The sequence below is a fragment of the Aulostomus chinensis genome, chromosome 11 (assembly GCF_037954235.1).
Source record: "Aulostomus chinensis isolate RoL2024-O1b breed Wild chromosome 11, RoL_Achi_v1.0, whole genome shotgun sequence".
Classification (NCBI taxonomy): Eukaryota; Metazoa; Chordata; class Actinopteri; order Syngnathiformes; family Aulostomidae; genus Aulostomus; species Aulostomus chinensis.
In genome coordinates this window covers 13,828,452-13,845,000 of record NC_141330.1, presented here as the reverse complement: position 1 = coordinate 13,845,000, position 16,549 = coordinate 13,828,452, and the positions used below count along the sequence as shown (strand labels likewise).

At 40.3% G+C, this 16,549-nt stretch overlaps 4 protein-coding genes across 7 annotated transcripts in view; 3 read left to right on the top strand and 1 right to left on the bottom strand.

Moving 5' to 3' along the window:
* hcst (hematopoietic cell signal transducer) overlaps positions 1-2,308 on the top strand; it is a 2,368-nt gene extending 60 nt beyond the window's left edge. The window contains exons 1-5 of one of the 3 annotated variants that reach the window (XM_086217267.1): positions 297-339; positions 701-761; positions 981-1,001; positions 1,204-1,338; positions 1,509-2,308. In XM_086217267.1, coding sequence (XP_086073393.1) covers positions 716-761; positions 981-1,001; positions 1,204-1,338; positions 1,509-1,552 — 246 coding nt within the window. In that variant the 5' untranslated portion in view covers positions 297-339; positions 701-715 and the 3' untranslated portion in view covers positions 1,553-2,308. Of the gene's footprint in view, positions 1-296; positions 340-700; positions 762-980; positions 1,002-1,203; positions 1,339-1,508 lie in introns of those variants that run through there. The other 2 variants (XR_015118411.1, XM_086217268.1) reach the window with 2 other exon arrangements.
* A 1,522-nt stretch (positions 2,309-3,830) lies between these two features.
* Positions 3,831-5,530, top strand: tyrobp (transmembrane immune signaling adaptor TYROBP). Its single transcript, XM_086218700.1, has 5 exons — positions 3,831-3,975; positions 4,052-4,072; positions 4,161-4,304; positions 4,388-4,470; positions 4,592-5,530. The coding sequence occupies exons 1-5, from the start codon at positions 3,867-3,869 to the stop codon at positions 4,646-4,648; spliced, it is 414 nt and encodes a 137-aa protein (XP_086074826.1). The 5' UTR covers positions 3,831-3,866; the 3' UTR covers positions 4,649-5,530.
* A 257-nt stretch (positions 5,531-5,787) lies between these two features.
* Positions 5,788-9,485, bottom strand: LOC147253499 (uncharacterized). The gene is made up of 7 exons (XM_086218701.1): positions 9,422-9,485; positions 7,634-7,686; positions 7,344-7,391; positions 6,389-6,787; positions 6,255-6,293; positions 6,096-6,161; positions 5,788-5,922 (listed from the first exon to the last, which is right to left on the bottom strand). The coding sequence occupies exons 4-6, from the start codon at positions 6,705-6,707 to the stop codon at positions 6,112-6,114; spliced, it is 408 nt and encodes a 135-aa protein (XP_086074827.1). The 5' UTR covers positions 6,708-6,787; positions 7,344-7,391; positions 7,634-7,686; positions 9,422-9,485; the 3' UTR covers positions 5,788-5,922; positions 6,096-6,111.
* On the top strand, positions 8,667-16,286 carry LOC147253498 (casein kinase II subunit alpha). Of its 2 annotated transcripts, none has more exons than XM_086218698.1 (15): positions 8,667-8,842; positions 9,576-9,669; positions 9,947-10,009; positions 10,173-10,301; positions 10,405-10,516; positions 10,619-10,720; positions 10,808-10,858; positions 11,785-11,844; positions 11,934-12,017; positions 12,107-12,217; positions 12,326-12,427; positions 14,281-14,381; positions 15,428-15,576; positions 15,687-15,776; positions 15,874-16,286. In XM_086218698.1, the coding sequence occupies exons 4-15, from the start codon at positions 10,201-10,203 to the stop codon at positions 15,987-15,989; spliced, it is 1,179 nt and encodes a 392-aa protein (XP_086074824.1). In that variant the 5' UTR covers positions 8,667-8,842; positions 9,576-9,669; positions 9,947-10,009; positions 10,173-10,200; the 3' UTR covers positions 15,990-16,286. The 2 variants fall into 2 exon arrangements, with proteins under 2 accessions (XP_086074824.1, XP_086074823.1); XM_086218697.1 differs by having other exon boundaries at positions 9,933-10,009.
* The last annotated feature ends 263 nt before the right edge of the window (positions 16,287-16,549 follow it).

Here is a 16,549-nt window from a genome sequence, read left to right as displayed (position 1 = left end):
GTCTGTCGGTATTTTAGTCCGGTTCTTGCGGCGTTCTGAACTTTCCTAACAAATTGCTTAGAATTGTTTTCCATTTTCTCTCGTTTTCGTGTGTGTGGCTAGAATGTAATCTAATTTTTATATTGGAATCCTCTCAAATCTGCTGTGTAACTAAAACCTTCAGATGTAAAAAATAAACAGCGATGAAGGCACCGAAGCATGCTGATGTTTATTCAAATTAAAACAAAACAGGAAGTAGGATGGGAAATGACATCAGCCCTCAAAACTGAAAACTAATTTGCAGCTTCAAGTCACATCAGCCTTTAGAACTCAGACCATAGATCAGCAGCAGCGAAGCAGGTACGAGAACCTAAACTGACACTGATTTTAATATTTCATGCGGTGAATGAATCCTTACAAACCATTTTGCTTCTAGTTTTATACAATAAATAAACACCGGCACTTCAAGTTAAGCATTGTGAACGTATCTTTTAAGAAGGAATGTATACAGATTTAATTTTAGTCCGTGTTTTTTTTTTTTTTGTTGTTTTTTGGGGGGGAAACAATTTACGACTTATTGTGATAAGGGAATTTAACAGTTTAAGAGATTTACCTTTGATGTTTCAAACAAGCTCAATTAAATTGGAAGGGAAATGAAATCATGAGCTTGTGGAGTTTTTTTATGTACTTTTAATCTGATTTTACCTCTTTTATCTTTCAGAAACTGTTACTAACCATGGCACTGAACAAAAGATTTGTCTTGCTGTTCTTCATACTTTGCAGTAAATATAACTTTTTGTCTTTGGCACACACACACACACACACACACACACACACACACACACACACACACACACACACAGATTGACATACTGAGGTGGTCGTGCACAGGAAGACGGAACCACAAGTGTTTTGCATGGTGGAAAATTAACCAACAGAGGTGTTGCTGCATGATGTAAACTTCTAAAATATCAAACAACTCTTTTGTGTCTTTCACCTAGATGCAGCCGTGGCCCACACAGGCAGGTTCACAGGACACACACACCAATCTGAAACACAACTTGTATTTTATTTAGTTTAAACAGTTAGTTAGGTAGTTTAGTTTAGAGGACCAGACATGATGAATCAGTTGTTCCATCCTTATACTGAATTCATATCTGCTTGTCTTCCTCCATCCACTCATCTTCTTCTTCTTCGTCTTCTTCTCTGCGGGTCTGATCTCAGATGGATCTATGTCTTGCTACAGGATGGAACCCTGGACCATGGCAGGCATCATCTGCGCAGACGTGTTGCTGACACTGATCATCGTCTTCATCACCTACAGATGCGCCACCATTCGGCATCAGAACAAACAGAGAGGTGAGGCAGTGAGTTCTGTTTGCGTTGCGTTTGTGTTGTGTGTTTTTATAAAAGTTGGTGAAATGAAGGGATTTATCAGTTTTCTCCCCTCTTGGTTGACCTTGTTGTCATTTTTGTCACCATAACATCGCCTCACCCTAAGAACCATCTCTCCCTTCATCTCCCGACAGCTAACAAAGTGTATATGAATATCCGAACTACCTGCAAGACCTGATCCTACATTTTGAAATTGAGTACGCGTTTGATGATTGAGATTTGTTCTTGTTTTTCTGTATTTTCAGTATTAAAGTTTGGACCATTTTCTGACTGAGTTGTTTTGTTTGTAAATAAAAGGAAAGGATGTAAATAAAAGGAAAGGAAAAATGTTATTTTTAATCTTTTTTTATGGTTTCTTAAATGTCTTTTATTAATGGGTGTATGCCACATGTTTCAAGGCAACAAACAAAACAAAAAAACAATTAGATATATGCAGGAGAGGTACATGAAAGCCCTGAGTAAGATCAAATGGAGAGAAAAAAAACAATTTCAACTCAGAAAAATTTAAAACAAAACCTGAACGGAATAAAGAATATTGGAATAATAATAATGGGGGAAAAATAGAATATCAAGAGGACACGAAAATATTGTGTGCAAAATAAAATAGTGTCCACTTCATTTTACATCCATAAAACTTCCCTCCCTCAATTATAACCCAGAAAATGAATTTTATTAAACCACAACACAAATTATTGGAGTTACCACTGTTGTTGTATTCCCTCCAATAAAATATTTTTGCATTCAGTCAATACAGGCTGATGGATTGATTGATTGATTGATTCTTTATTGAGAGTTGTTTTCCAGTTCAGCCTCACTGGGAGGTACAGTATTATAAAACTTGCGAAGGGAATAAAACACAAAAAAGTTTATTTCCATTGTGGTTTTCAGGTGCTCGGTTGATCTTTTCATGTCTATTTAAGATTATTCTGTTATTCAATATAAAGAGAATGTTTATCTGATTGGAAATCTTTGATTATATTTCAATTTTAAAGTCGGATTTAATAAAATATATCTAAAAAAAAAAAAAAAAAAAAAAGTAAAAGTCATGACTCTGTTTTCACGTACAGCAATGGAAAAATTCCCCCCTGCTATGGTTGTTTGATTGCTGGTTATTGTTAGTATTTCTTCTTTGTCCGTTCATTATTGTACATTATGTGCACGTTCACCCAGCGTCACAGTGTAACAGGAGGCCTGACGATTGACTGAGGACCGATAATGTTCAGCCGCCCTGTTTTATCAGGTGAAATCGTGGTTTTAAAGTCTGTCTGCACAAGCGTGTTGATCAAAGCTTCTCCGTATCTGCACGCCTCTCTATTATCTGTCTCTTCCACCTCCTCTGAAGTGCTGATGCGTCGTCAATAAACACGTGTCTGACGGAATAAACGCATGTGTGGGACAACGTCTGTTCAACCTTACCAAACTGTTGCACGTTACCCCGCATTTCAGGCTTGTATATTTTCAAGAACAAGAATTGTTTGATTCTTTGTTGGATGACTTCGTTGTTTGACATATCATCCTGTACTGTACCAACAGATTGGGTTCAATTGTCATTTTAAGGGCAGATTTTGACAGTAATCTTTTGTTCCAACCGTCTTTGGAATGTCTCCAAGTTAATTTCGGGGTCAAAGAAATTTTCTTGGAATTGCACTTTATCCAAGTGTGAAATCTTGGAATTTCCCCGGGATGGTTTTCACAGGGGCCCTTTTGTGTCCACTGATTTTAAAACAATCTTTTATATAAAGTGAATTATGACTATGAATGAGAAGAGAATGAATGAGATGACTTTTGGGTTTTAGGGTCAAATGAGATAGAAAACTTACTATTACGGAAGTTAAAAATAACACAAGTTTTCATGAGGACACTTTTATTATAACAAATACCAAAACCTTGGTTTAAATGGATTTGATCTGGCAGTTTTCCAGAAGTCCTTAGGAGCCCTAAAAACATTCTGATGAACAATTAACCATCATGCTGGAGGAGGATAATCAACAGAAAACAGGAGGTTTTACATCTCAATAAACGAACACACATTTCACATTAGTTACTGACAAGGGAGTGAAAGTCAGTTTCCTTTTCCTTACTTTTTTTGAAAGTATTCAAAGAGACGACTGGTGTATATGAAGGCAGCAGCATCGCAGGCATAAACCAAAACCACAGCACATGAGGAAATGTTCTGTTTCACTGCTTGTTTGAAGCAACACATGAAATGAAACTGACCTTCAACTGCGTCATCACTTAAATTTGTGAATTTATAGGCTGTTAAAGAGGTCAAAAAGAATCTCGTCAGGCAAACAAGTTGGCTTTTGGCTTTTACAACACTGACAGAGACAAGTTTATATGACACCACAGCAAAGAAATGGAGACACCAGCTTCCTCTTCCTGCAACTGGTCTCCCTCCTCCTCCAACACCATCACATGTTGACTCCCCTGCCTGCTTCGGACAGCTGGTATGCGTATGAGCACCCCTTGCATCGACTTCCAACGTCTCGTTTATGGGTGCGACAAAAAAAGGACGCAGAACCTTTCCTTTTCTTTCCTCATCGACAGAAACAAACACCAAAAAGATGCCTGACAGTCTTTGTATCGCTGGTTCACTCTTTGGTAAGTACTGTGTTTTGAAATTGTGTGATAGCAAGAATGTAAATGAGCGGGCTTCTGATCACTGTCTAACTTACAGGATCTACAGATGGACAACAAGGTATGACTCTCCAAATATTGCCCCTGTGAATACTGGGATACGGTGTTCTTTGTCTTTTAATCCCACGTATGTATTCACTCCTTCACAGAATGTGGTTCATGTTACCTCATCACCATGGGGTCTGTTATTGGCATTATCATCTCTGACGTTATCTTGACCGTCCTCATTGCTATGTCGGTGTTCTGCTTCACAATACTCCACAAGAGGAGGAGAGAACGGGATTCTCACGGTGGTGAGTTCTACCTTTGTGACCCTGACTGATCGTTTGTGATAAAGGTCATGAACTGGGGGTAAATTGTTTGGATTAATTACCAGGTAAAAGAAATCTGCCATCGTCGTCGTCGTTGTCGTCGTCGTCAAAGAAAGTCGTAGCAGAGATAACAGAGTCTCCATATCAGGTAAAGCAGAATTACACTTCCATACGTTCATCTATCAGAATACAAAAAGATCCGATTATTTAATGTCACCTTTATTTACTCACACATTACTGGTTATGAATTTCTTTTTCTGTTCCTGTAGGAGCTACATGGAGTCCAGCCAGATGTGTACAGTGAGCTTCGACATTTTAGGAAGTGAAGCAGTGTAACTAAAATTACAAGAAGTGTGTGGATGCCACACTCTTTTCTTATTTTACTATTTTCTAAATTATTTTTCCATATGCACTTCTGAATCATAGGTTATGATAAATAACGGATATATGAGTATTTAACCTTTCATTATTTGGTATTTTTTACATTGTGTAATGGATGTCAAGTTCTCTGCATTATATTATTTTTTATTTGTTTCTGTTTTTGTGAAGAACACACAACCTTGGGAAATATGGTGATTGTCAATTCCTCCTCAGACTCAGACCAGCCGACCGAGAATCAGCTTCGGACAAAGAATTGTCGCGGATAGGAAGTGTTAGCATCGCTCCATCAAAAGTCATCAAACAGATGAGATTCAGATCTTGGTTTGTCAAGGAGTAATCGTCTTCTCTAACAAAGTAAGTCATGATTACTGCCATCAGTCCTCGAGTTAACAACAAATGCTTTGGGGGATTTTTTTTGGCCGAAGTTTAACTTGGGCTTTTGCGCTGCTGCGGCAGATCAGTGTTCGTAGTTCCAGGTTTCCATCTGATTTTAAAGTTATGCTGCATTCATGGTTTGCTGCATCTCTTAATGCAGGCAAAGACCGTTTTGGTGAAAAGTGCATGTGATGACTTTTTAACAGAGGTGTGCTAACACATCCCATCCACTACCGTTCATTTTGTTAGGCTAACTAGCCGTTCGCCAGCTGTTTTGTGTTTTTTGTCCTGATGTGAAATGTCAGAAGAAAGAAGAGCATCTATCTTTCTCTTTGACTTTGACGAGGATGGACAATAAACGTATTTCCCAAAAAGATGACATTTTCTTTGAAGAAATCTTGGAATTTAGTGCTTTATTTATTTGTATAGAACTATGAACTAAACTATATTTACCAGGACATTTACCAAAACTAGGACGGGGGGGGGGGGGGGGGTGTTTATCACAGATTTCGATCTCTTTTGCTTGTACAGGTCAGGAAATGACCTGCGCTCTATCTCATTACAGTGGTCATACAGTGTTCAGAAAGCAAGATGAATGCGCGAAAGGTTCTGATAGATGCTGCTCATCAATGGTGTGCTGCAACCCGCATTGGTCACGCAGACATTAACGTGTCAAAATAAATATGGAGATGTGGATGTGGATATAGATGTTTTTATTTGTCACATGATGGCATAAAATAAAAATGTAAAAGTCCCCTGCGCTTCTGTATTTGGAGGCGGCCCGTCTGCTTCCTGTGAGTCAACAGATGGGAGTCACTGACTCAGTATGTAGGAGAAATAGAATCTGGAAGAAAAAAAGACAGAAAAATCCACACGACGTTCATAATAGATGGATGGTAAAAATGACATTAGAGAAGTGCTTTTTGGGATTAATATGAAACAGAATGTCAGGGAGTTTCCTGAATCAGGTTGTGTTGTGATAAAGATATGAACAATTCCCATGAGGGGGAAGCGTACTGTTGATGTGTGACGATCAAGCAGCTCGGGTCTTGGCTGACAAAGATAAGCTGGGCTCTGGAGGTGCTGGAACACCAGAGAGGAAGAGGACTGAGATGAATTTAAGGGCAGCGATGCATAGGTGATTACACGATTAAATTTAAAAAAGGGTATTCTTACCTAAAGGAGACATTTCAGAGCTCATATACTCTCTTGTTTCTGCAGGAATGTTGAGATTATTCTTTAGGTATGTGATCACTAAGAGCATAATTCTCATGATGAGTCTTATGTTTCATGTATGGAATCGATCCTACCGTCATAGTCTGTAACTCCGATGTAGCTGACTGCAGCAGGTCTGCCCTTGTTGTGCTCCAAACTATCCTGATCCAGCAGCTCTCTGCTTTGGCCCGGATCCAGTACACCATCCAGCCCAGCAGCTCCTCCTGCTGAAGCTTTCCTCTGGAGACTGATGCCTTGACCATCGCTGCCACTCACTTGCTCACCACTAAAACCAGTAACTTGTTTTTCCGGCAAATTTAAAGCCCCCTTAGCTACTTCAGTGCTTTTAAGATCAGCATGTTCTCGACTTCCATAGTCCTGGACCAGTCTGCTGCTCGCGTGGTCTTCATCCATTCCCAGTTTCCTCTGTGAGAGAGCCTTGACTTGCTCTGCAGCTGTAGGAATCTCATAACTGTTGAAGTCTTTCAATGCATCTGGAAAGAGTTATGAACAGAACATCTGCTTCAACACGTTATCTGAACCAGAAGGTCTCAAAGTCAAACATTTACTTGATGTGTTTCTGAAAGCTGTGTCTGAAAATAAAATAAAATCAGATCATGTCACACATGTTTGGTGCAGGAACCAAAACCCAACACTTCATGCTTGTTTCTGTTCCGTTTTCAACTTCTGGTGTGTGGATCTTTTTTTTGGAACCAAATCTGATTAACCCAAGAACATCCATGTTAAAATCAGTAACACCGTCACTAATGTCAGGTATATTTTACCTGATGTAATATTCCTGATAAAATGTAGTTTTCATCAAAATATATCAAGAGTACCACACTGTATGCCAAACTGAAGTACTCTTCTTAAATTTCCCAATATGCAATGTCACATAAAATGAAAAGGGTACCTTGGGGGACCCTAGAAAATGACATGACAGGAACCATGTGGATGAACATCACCTGGCGTTAGGGTTCTAGGGTTAAATGCGACGCATGTGTCAAATGGGAACATATTCCAGTCTACCTCATGGTTAGAATCACAAACCTGTGATATGAGCAGATGTGGTCTTCTCAGTACTTGTGCCATATGCATCTATAACAACAGTAATGAGATGATATTAAGTCGCAGATGGGAATTTTAGTGCATTGGCTAATCTCAGACAGCAGTGCAACATAGCAAGGCCAAAAACAGGGTTTTTACATTTGAGGCTACATATATGGAAACTTGACACTTATGCTCTTCTTCAGGCTAGAGAAGACAGAAAGCATTATTGCCTTTTTAATCTAAAAAAATAAAATAAAAAATAAAAAACCTTATTTGTTTGTGTTCCTCACCTCTGATTGGAGCCGTAGTCGAAATGGGAAGAAAAATCAGACAACACAAGAAGCTGAAAAAAATAAAATGATCAATTTAAGGTTTTAGTGATGAATGCTGGTTTTTAGCAGAGTTCAGAAATCATTTGTAGGAAACACAAATCAATGATACATGATTAAAAAAAAATATATATATATATATATTCTAAAATAAAAGAACTGTAGAACCGCACAGCGTCATTGTGGTGTGGTCCCTGTCCGGCGCTGTGAGCTGCAGTGGCTGAGCTGCTGCAGCTGAGGTTTATGTACTGCTATTTCAACAGGTCTTTCTCTTCTTAATGATACATCCTGACATGATGACTCTGACTCTCATCAAAGACGAATTCTTTTTGCTTAGCGGTGCGTACCTGCTCAGTTTACAAAGATCTACTCATTATATCAATTAAATGTGAATCTCTATTGTGTGTGGATTACAGGTAGCTGATTACTTCAGGGAACCCCCCCCCCCCCCCCCGCTGCCTCTTTAAAGTAGCCTTTCAAAAATGCCAGAGACCACATGTTGTTTAGTGCTACTGTTTCACCATTGTTCATTTATCCAGTGTGTCCAGCCTAAACAAAGTCCCCTTTTCAAACAGCTCACACTGGACGTAAGTCATACGAACAGAAATATCCTGAAATGAAGAGAATAATGTAATCTCATGGAAAGAAAAATACATGAGAGTAATGATTCATGGATGAAGTGTTTTTGCATTCACCTGTGGGGGTCCCTCTTTTTTCCCGCCTCAATGAAATAATCAACCTTGTTAATTGAGGAAAACAAGGATTTGGGGAATTCCTTAATGTAAAGTGTGTCGTTATTTCTCACCCAATATTTCTAACAAGCTTTGTTCTGTCAAATGATTCACGCCACTTCATTGTTGGGGTCAAACGTGTATCTGTGAGTGGCCATGAACTGAGTTTGGGGTAATCTCAGACGAGTTGGACATTTTCCACACGAGACATCCACCAGTGGAATATGAAATGTCATCTCCCTGTTGATGGTAATAACTCGCGAAACATTTCACTTCAGCAGGTAAAAGTTTATCTTCAATCAAACCTGTTGGTGGCAGACGGGGCGAAAAGCCTCTATCAAATTTATAGAAAAGGAGAGCGCCCCCTGCGGGAAAAGGTGTTCGCACTAAGCTCTTGATCCCAAGCATCGCCATATTGACGTCCCAACAACGCTGAGAGGTAATTGTATTATATAGCCACCAATCTTCTTATGTATTGAAATACCGTTGAATGTTATACAGTCGTGGAGTGGCTGGGAATAGGTATCACAATCTCGGTGCCATTCTACGGCTTGATCATAGTCATAGTTGGATGTTTTTTCAAGGCGTTGTCAGCCAGTTGCCTCGCCAGCCAGTGGGCTATTCACTCCACCTAGCTTGCTAGCTTAGCACTTTTTTAGCTTAATGAAATATATGTTTCGAAGCTTGCCGTGTAGCTGAACTTTGATAGTGACCGCTAATCTTATGGTTTGACTATTTCGACACGGACTGCCAATTTCCTTCCATTAGAGGCCCACATTATGTTCGCTTGCTATGCTAGTTGTGACTTTCCTACCGGCTTTTCCTTCTACTGTATGTTGACGAGCTAATGCTAACAAGCAAGAAGCGCAGCCAGTTGCCCGGCTTGTCTGGTAGCTAACTGTTAGCTTCGCTGCACTTGTGCAGGCCGGGGACCAGAGAGAGGTTTTTCCGTACTCTCACCCTTTTCATTAAAGTGTTACGCGGGCAAACCGAATACAGGCCCACTCGTGTCACTTACCAAAGATAACATTTGTAAATTCGACGGTTCAACACATCAGCGGATTGTAACGTTAGTCGAATCAGGCGTTTTGGCTAGCGTGCTTTAGCTTGTGTAGTTTGCTTAATTGACAGCATTGATTTTAATCAACCTACTTTCTGCTATTTCCTAACAGGAGATACTGCCTTGGTGTAGCCCCCAGTGATGACAGTATTGAACCCTGTACCTCCTGATTAAACTGGTTGTGGATGCCCCCATTTAACATTCAGGTTTCTCCATTTCCCTCGCCACCATATTTAGAAACAGTGTATACTACGAATTTAGTTTCACTGGCACTGGCTTTGGTTGTAATGCTGGTTGTGTTCAGTTCTGGTCTTTTGTGTTTATTTTCCATATTTCGGCCTGCCACTACCTGGACAAAAATATTTGCTTTAAACTTGTATTTCACGTTTAAAAAAAAAAACATCTGATGCAAAATATTGGATTGAAGTATCTTAATGATTTAAAAAAATATATCTATTTACTCATGTAGCTTTCTAAACACAGAGGCATCTCAACCACTCTTGCTCCAATTCATCTGTCGCCATCTTCCTGGAGGAAACCTCCCAGGTATTGTGTCATCTTCTTCTAATTACAGTGATTATACCACCTGTATCTATTTTGATGATGTTCACTATTAAATTTGCATTTAGATTATTCACAAATGAATAACACTTGTCAATAGTGTGCAGTTATTATTTCTTTTCAGTTTTCTCTCTGTGTCTTGTTTTAGGGGATTTAGAGAAGATACTGTGTAGAATATGTCTGGCCCTGTTCCAAGCCGCTCTCGAGTTTACCCTGACGTAAACACACAGAGACCTCGGGAATACTGGGACTACGAGTCCCATGTTGTTGAATGGGGGTAAGGCAGAGGAAAATATTTACTGCTTTGGTTGTTTTGAGTTTGTTTTAATTTGCTGGTTCAGTCATTTCATTAATGTAAACTGTCACTCTTTATGTTTTAGAAACCAAGACGACTATCAGCTTGTCAGAAAACTAGGGAGAGGCAAATATAGTGAAGTGTTTGAAGCCATAAACATCACAAACAATGAAAAAGTGGTCGTCAAAATACTGAAGGTAGGGATTGGTGGAAACAATATGAGAAGAGGGTTCATAGTAAATCTTATTTCTTATGTTTTGTCACTTCAGTGTAACTCATGAGAATATTTCTTTTCGTAGCCTGTCAAGAAAAAGAAAATCAAGAGAGAAATTAAGATCCTGGAGAATCTTAGGGGTGGCCCAAATATCATCTCACTGTTAGATATCGTCAAGGATCCTGTGGTATGTTCATTTTGTATTTTTTATTATTACTCTTTTAATGTTCTACAATGGGCATTCACAGTTGCTTGTTTTTTTTTTTGGTTTTAGTCCCGAACCCCTGCTCTGGTTTTTGAACATGTGAACAACACAGACTTCAAGGTATGAAATGTTAAATTATTTCTGTCTTTCAGATTATACCTTGATTAGAATAATTATCTAGGGAGACACCGATTGCCCGGCCAGGGCTTGGCCGGTTTTCAGCGTGACAGGCCTGACTGGTAACTGTTTGGTCAGTGTCACATTTTTCTGATTCCTAACCAGTCACTTGCCATGGCGTGCCACTTCACCGGCAATAGCGGCAACGCAATTTTTGTCCAATGGCATGTCAATTTTTTCACCAAGCAAATGGAGTCAGTCAGGAAAACACCACACGAAAGGAAAAGAATATCCGGTCAATTTCCAAAACAAAAAACAGCATGCGCAGGCTCCTGATCGCAAAAACAGACCTGTAAAGGACACAATATAAACACTTGCTCTACATGCACGTGATAGAAACACATAAATCAAGAGACAATGAACGACCAAATCAGCAGAATCTGAGCAAGTTAACAAAGCCGGCGGGCAGCTGGAAACTGCAGTTGTGTGGAGGACGGACATGATTGACTGACGTTGAGGAAGCTAACAAAGGGAAAGCAGCTAAGGCTAGTAGGCAGAGCTTGGAGGTAAGAACTAGCCTGCAACCTCTGCTATCCTTCATTGGCTGCTGCATTCAACAACGTTTGCTCTATCAGTAAAATTCAACGTTTATTTATTTTAGCTTTGTGAAATTAAGAAAATTTCCCGTGATCAAGTGCAGCTCAGGGGAAACTAGAAGACTGTTATTTTCTGTAATTATGAAAGTAAACTTTTCCATCGGGAAGAAGTTGATTTTTGTGTTTTGTCAGGTCGACAGAAAATTGGAATCTGCAAAAATAATTATTGGCAGGTCCCACTAACAAAAAAATCGAAATCTGAATCATCCAAGAAAAAGGCATCTCGGTGCATCTCTAAGTTTATCTAATGACATGAATATTTTCTCTTGACAGCAATTGTATCAAACCCTATCTGACTTTGACATACGGTTCTACATGTATGAAATCTTAAAGGTAAGAAACTTGGCTTCTGTTGATGGTTCTGATTTTGTTCAGAAATGCTCTTAGAAATATTGACATCAGTTTGTTTCACTCTTGTTAAGGCTCTGGATTACTGTCACAGTATGGGGATTATGCACAGAGATGTCAAACCACACAATGTAATGATTGATCACGAACACAGAAAGGTATTGTTTGTCACTCACAATTTTCTAACAATTTGACATCAGTCGAGTACAATATTAGAAAAACATATCCATCTTCGATGAACTTTCAGCTCCGCCTAATCGATTGGGGATTGGCAGAATTCTATCACCCAAACCAGGAATACAACGTGAGAGTGGCATCGAGGTACTTCAAAGGACCTGAACTACTGGTAGATTACCAGGTGAGGACCTCCTGCTTGTCTGGTTATTTTAAATTCAGACCAGATAAACAGACTGTCTGGGATTAATGAAGACAGATTTCACATTATCATGTTCATCATCTTTTGTAGATGTATGACTACAGCTTGGACATGTGGAGTTTGGGTTGCATGCTGGCCAGCATGATCTTCAGGAAGGAACCGTTTTTTCATGGTCACGACAACTACGATCAGGTACGATGACACTGTTCCTGCAGATCCTCCTAAAAGTTTTTAATTATTTCCAGAAGCCTAAAATCTCTTCGCCTCATTTAGATTTACGGTTGGTTGTACATTTTTTTAGGTGCCACACGACTGCATGGGATTTAACTGTGTGTTTGCAATGTGTGTTCACCTGTTGTGGCCGACGGGGCAAAATGTCTGAAGTATGAGCTCACAGCTAAAGTAATAAAAAGAACAAGTGCAACATAAGTAAAGGAGGAAGCACCAGCAACCCCACAAAACGCCACAACATATGTGAAGCAGTGCAGCCTGGTTGACTGCTGCCGTTTCTCCTACAAACAACTGTGCTTTGTAAATAGTTTATTCTTACTCTTTATCTTATTTCTTAAAGTCTGCACTTTACTAATTATTGTAATTTGTAATTTCTTATTTTTATAGTACTTTCAAGAGCAAGTTTAAAAACTGCACCAACAGAATTTTCCCCCAGGGATTAATAAAGTATTCTGATTCTGATTCTGATTGTCAGCTGAACACTTAGTTACTGTCAGATTTTAGCTCGTCTCCAGTAATTAATGTTCACAAAAATCCCATGAAGACATTGTTGGTCTGGCAGCAGCAGCAGCAGCAGCAGCAGTAGCAGTAGCAGTAGCAGCCACCACATTTCATCACTGACAGCAAAAGAGAAGTCCAGACATTCTCCTTGCTAGACGAGGGGTCATGATCCTGGAATAAACAGCAGAATGTCGCAGAGCCGTAGCCAAGTTCTTTGACATTTACGGCCCTTTGCTACAGTGGAGCCCAGTTGGGTTCGGCCTGCTTGGTAGGCAATCGTTAACACGTCATTAGCATGAAGTGCTAACTGCCTTGTAGCGTGTGTTTGAACTAATATGACGACATTCCCCTTAAAGCTCATGCAAAGTTGCTTATAAACTAGTGACCTTTTGTCTTTATAAATGTTTTGATGCTCTTTGATAAAATCCATCAACACCTCGGATAAAATTTTCGGTCACATAAAGGTCCTGAAGCATTAAATCTGATATCATGTGCACAAAATGGAGAAGACACACCGGCTTTGTTATCTCTTTTGCTTCGGCGGTTATGAAACCTGATGCTTAAAAAGAATGCTTGACTTTAAAATACTGAGAATTTTGACTTGAGCATTTTTGGACCATATTACACACTCACACACACACTTGCAACATTGCTGCATATTTGGTATACTTAACTGGCCAAAAATAGTTGGTTTTTTTATTAGCAGATGTTCCCCCATGTGAGGTGTTATCAGTGTTATCTGTGCTTGCTCTTATTCGCTGACACCATAACACTGACCATACAGCATTTCCTGTGTTTTCTTCAGCTTCCAGCATGTTGCACTGCTGCTGACAGTTTAGTTCTTGCTGCACAATGCCTCAAGTATTTATTTTGGTTTTTAGATAGTCACTTCAAACAAATACAACTGTGCACTCGGACTTTCAGCATTATCAGGTTGTTCAGCATTTATTTTACTGACTAAGAGTAAACCTAAAACGAAGTCGCTCGGTAAATGGATTCCTGCAAATTCAGATTTCCCTCATTGGACAGTTTTAGGTTTATTCCACTTGATTTAATCATGCTTGTAATAATGTGACTGTTGCACATGACTGTATGTAATGAAACACACAAGCTAACTGATTTTTCATATTTTATGTGCTGCTTGTAGTTATTTGCCTCAAAATTTATACATCCCCTCCCATCTCAGTGGTTAGAACCTTATCAACCATATTCTTAAACTAGATACTTTGTCTTTCATGACTTAAAATATATTTCTTTAACCTTTTTTTTTGTTTGTTTGTTGGTTTTGTTTTTTCTTCCCTCCTGACTTGCAGCTTGTGCGAATTGCGAAAGTACTGGGCACAGAGGACCTGTATGACTACATCGACAAGTACAACATTGAGTTGGATCCACGGTTCAATGACATCCTGGGAAGGTAACATCATGTGTACACACCCGTCAGCCGTGGTCGACCACAGCCACGGTACACCGGACTAACTTGTGAAATTAATCTAGATGTGGAAACAGACTCTGTCCTGTCCTAGATGACTCAGCACTGTAGCTTAACCTGTATTCTTGTTAACCTGCACCTGTTGAGTAATAACTGCTCTTCCTCCAAGTATTTACTCATCACAATGGCATATTTGGTTCGTTTATTGAACAAATAATGGGAACTTCCCTGAATCCAGCACCCGCAGCACGATATTGTGTTGAGAGCACGAGCAGGGATGTTCCAGCATGTGAATGGTCTCTTTCTCTTCTTCCCATTTATTTCTACTTCTCTCTTTTGCTAATGTCAAGCACTAAATAGCTGGTTGTGTGTAGATGGTGAGAAAAAAAATGGTTGAATGGGAGCCCGATGTCCAATAGATGGCGTGCACACATTTCTGGATGGCAAAAAAAAAAAATAGAAGTTATAGTGCAGGAGTTCCTGTTACATCTGAGTTGTATGGCATCTTGACCCCCCCCCCCCCCATAAAACAAGCACTTCTGCCATCTTTGGGCGTGCATTACATTTTAGGTTCATGAGAAAGGTGGAAGCCCTTGCTGCAAACGTGGGGAACGTACAGCATCACTAAACGTGCGACCTACATCCAGAGATGCACCAGTTTGTCCATGACCAAAAATTGAACTTTCTTTCATCTTACATGTGTTTGCATCCCTGAAAACATTGTGGAACACAAAGGGCTGCTGGTAATGTCTGGAAAAGACTGACACCATAAACAGTAGGAGAACATTAAGCGTCCTGCTTGAAATCTAAGAAAAACTCTTCAGAACACAGGCCTGCACACATAGGGGTAGAAGGGCCCACCCCAGTCCCATGGCATATTGACCTGCGAACAGACGGCAGCAGATCTCCTCTGGCAGCCGAAAGTGAGCCGGACCAAGCCACAGCTGGATGCATCAGCTGGAAAATGTTACACTTTTTCACCTCAGCACAACAGTTTATTTTTCCATCCTAATCCCGGGTTTGCTCCTCAGACACTCCCGTAAAAGGTGGGAGAGGTTCGTGCACAGCGAGAACCAGCACCTGGTCAGCACAGAGGCTCTGGATTTCCTCGACAAACTGCTGCGCTACGACCATCAAGCCCGCCTCACAGCCAGAGAGGCCATGGATCATCCCTACTTCTGTACGTCCGCCCCTTTTACTGTCCTGCAAACATCTCACACTCTGCCTGAGTGCACTTACACGTGTCAACACCTGCACCTGGTTTATGACCAAATCGACTTGTGTTCTCAGATCCCATCGTTAAAGATCAGGGAAGGGGGGCCACTCCTGGAGGGATGGCTGCCAGCTCCACACCAGTCAGCTCCTCAAGTATGATGGCCGGTACGTTAACACTGTTTTTGGCTCTCCTTCGACTCCAATGAGATTGAGATGGCCATGTAAATATCCCCCCCCCCCCCCCCCCCCCCCTCTGTTGTAGGCATCACCTCAATGTCCTCCTCACAGCCACTGGCTAACATCGTTGGATCACCCGTCATCTCTGCCCCCAACACTTTGGCCACACAAGTCCCTGCAGCCACCGGGGCCCAACCCTGAAGCCACTTCCTCACCTGTGTTTGTGTGCTCATGGCCATGTCCTGCCTAGCTCTCACTTCGGCCCAGGCCATGGCTCCCCTTTTTATGTTGAAAATAACAAAGAAGAAAATTTAAATTGCTTTTCACATTCATTTATATTTTGACACCTGGACTTGACAGAAAATGTACCGTTGCACCTGTCAGGATTATTAGAATACATTTGGGTGTGCTATTTGACAATGCCATTGTCTAGAAATTCTAATAAGATGTAGACATGAAGAGAATGGATAATAAAATTTATTTTGTATGTTCCAAATATACAGTCTTGCTTGAAACTGTTTGATGGGGATCCTGCTGTAATACACTGTGAACCTTTACACGACTTCACACAGCACAGTCAGGATTCTGGTGTGCCCCACCCAACAGTGCTCAGTGGTCGCGCACAATGTAACACGCAGGAGTTGTTGGTGTTTTGAAGTTGTTAGTTGCTATTATTCTTTAATTGGACTTTTGTAGATATTCTACAGTTACTGTCAGGTTGCATGCACCCAATGCTGAATATCACAGGGTCAATAGTTTGC

Excerpts from the sequence above, each read along its gene's own strand:
- tyrobp (XM_086218700.1), top strand. The coding sequence starts at position 3,867 with ATGGGTGCGACAAAAAAAGGACGCAGAACCTTTCCTTTTCTTTCCTCA. Across the intron at positions 3,976-4,051 it reads TATCGCTGGTTCACTCTTTG|GATCTACAGATGGACAACAA; the intron begins GTAAGTACTGTG and ends TCTAACTTACAG. Across the intron at positions 4,305-4,387 it reads AGAACGGGATTCTCACGGTG|GTAAAAGAAATCTGCCATCG; the intron begins GTGAGTTCTACC and ends ATTAATTACCAG.
- LOC147253499 (XM_086218701.1), bottom strand. The coding sequence starts at position 6,707 with ATGGATGAAGACCACGCGAGCAGCAGACTGGTCCAGGACTATGGAAGT. Across the intron at positions 6,294-6,388 it reads CGGAGTTACAGACTATGACG|AAACAAGAGAGTATATGAGC; the intron begins GTAGGATCGATT and ends ACATTCCTGCAG. Across the intron at positions 6,162-6,254 it reads CTCTGAAATGTCTCCTTTAG|CACCTCCAGAGCCCAGCTTA; the intron begins GTAAGAATACCC and ends CTGGTGTTCCAG.
- LOC147253498 (XM_086218698.1), top strand. The coding sequence starts at position 10,201 with ATGTCTGGCCCTGTTCCAAGCCGCTCTCGAGTTTACCCTGACGTAAAC. Across the intron at positions 10,302-10,404 it reads TCCCATGTTGTTGAATGGGG|AAACCAAGACGACTATCAGC; the intron begins GTAAGGCAGAGG and ends TTTATGTTTTAG. Across the intron at positions 15,577-15,686 it reads CATGGATCATCCCTACTTCT|ATCCCATCGTTAAAGATCAG; the intron begins GTACGTCCGCCC and ends TTGTGTTCTCAG.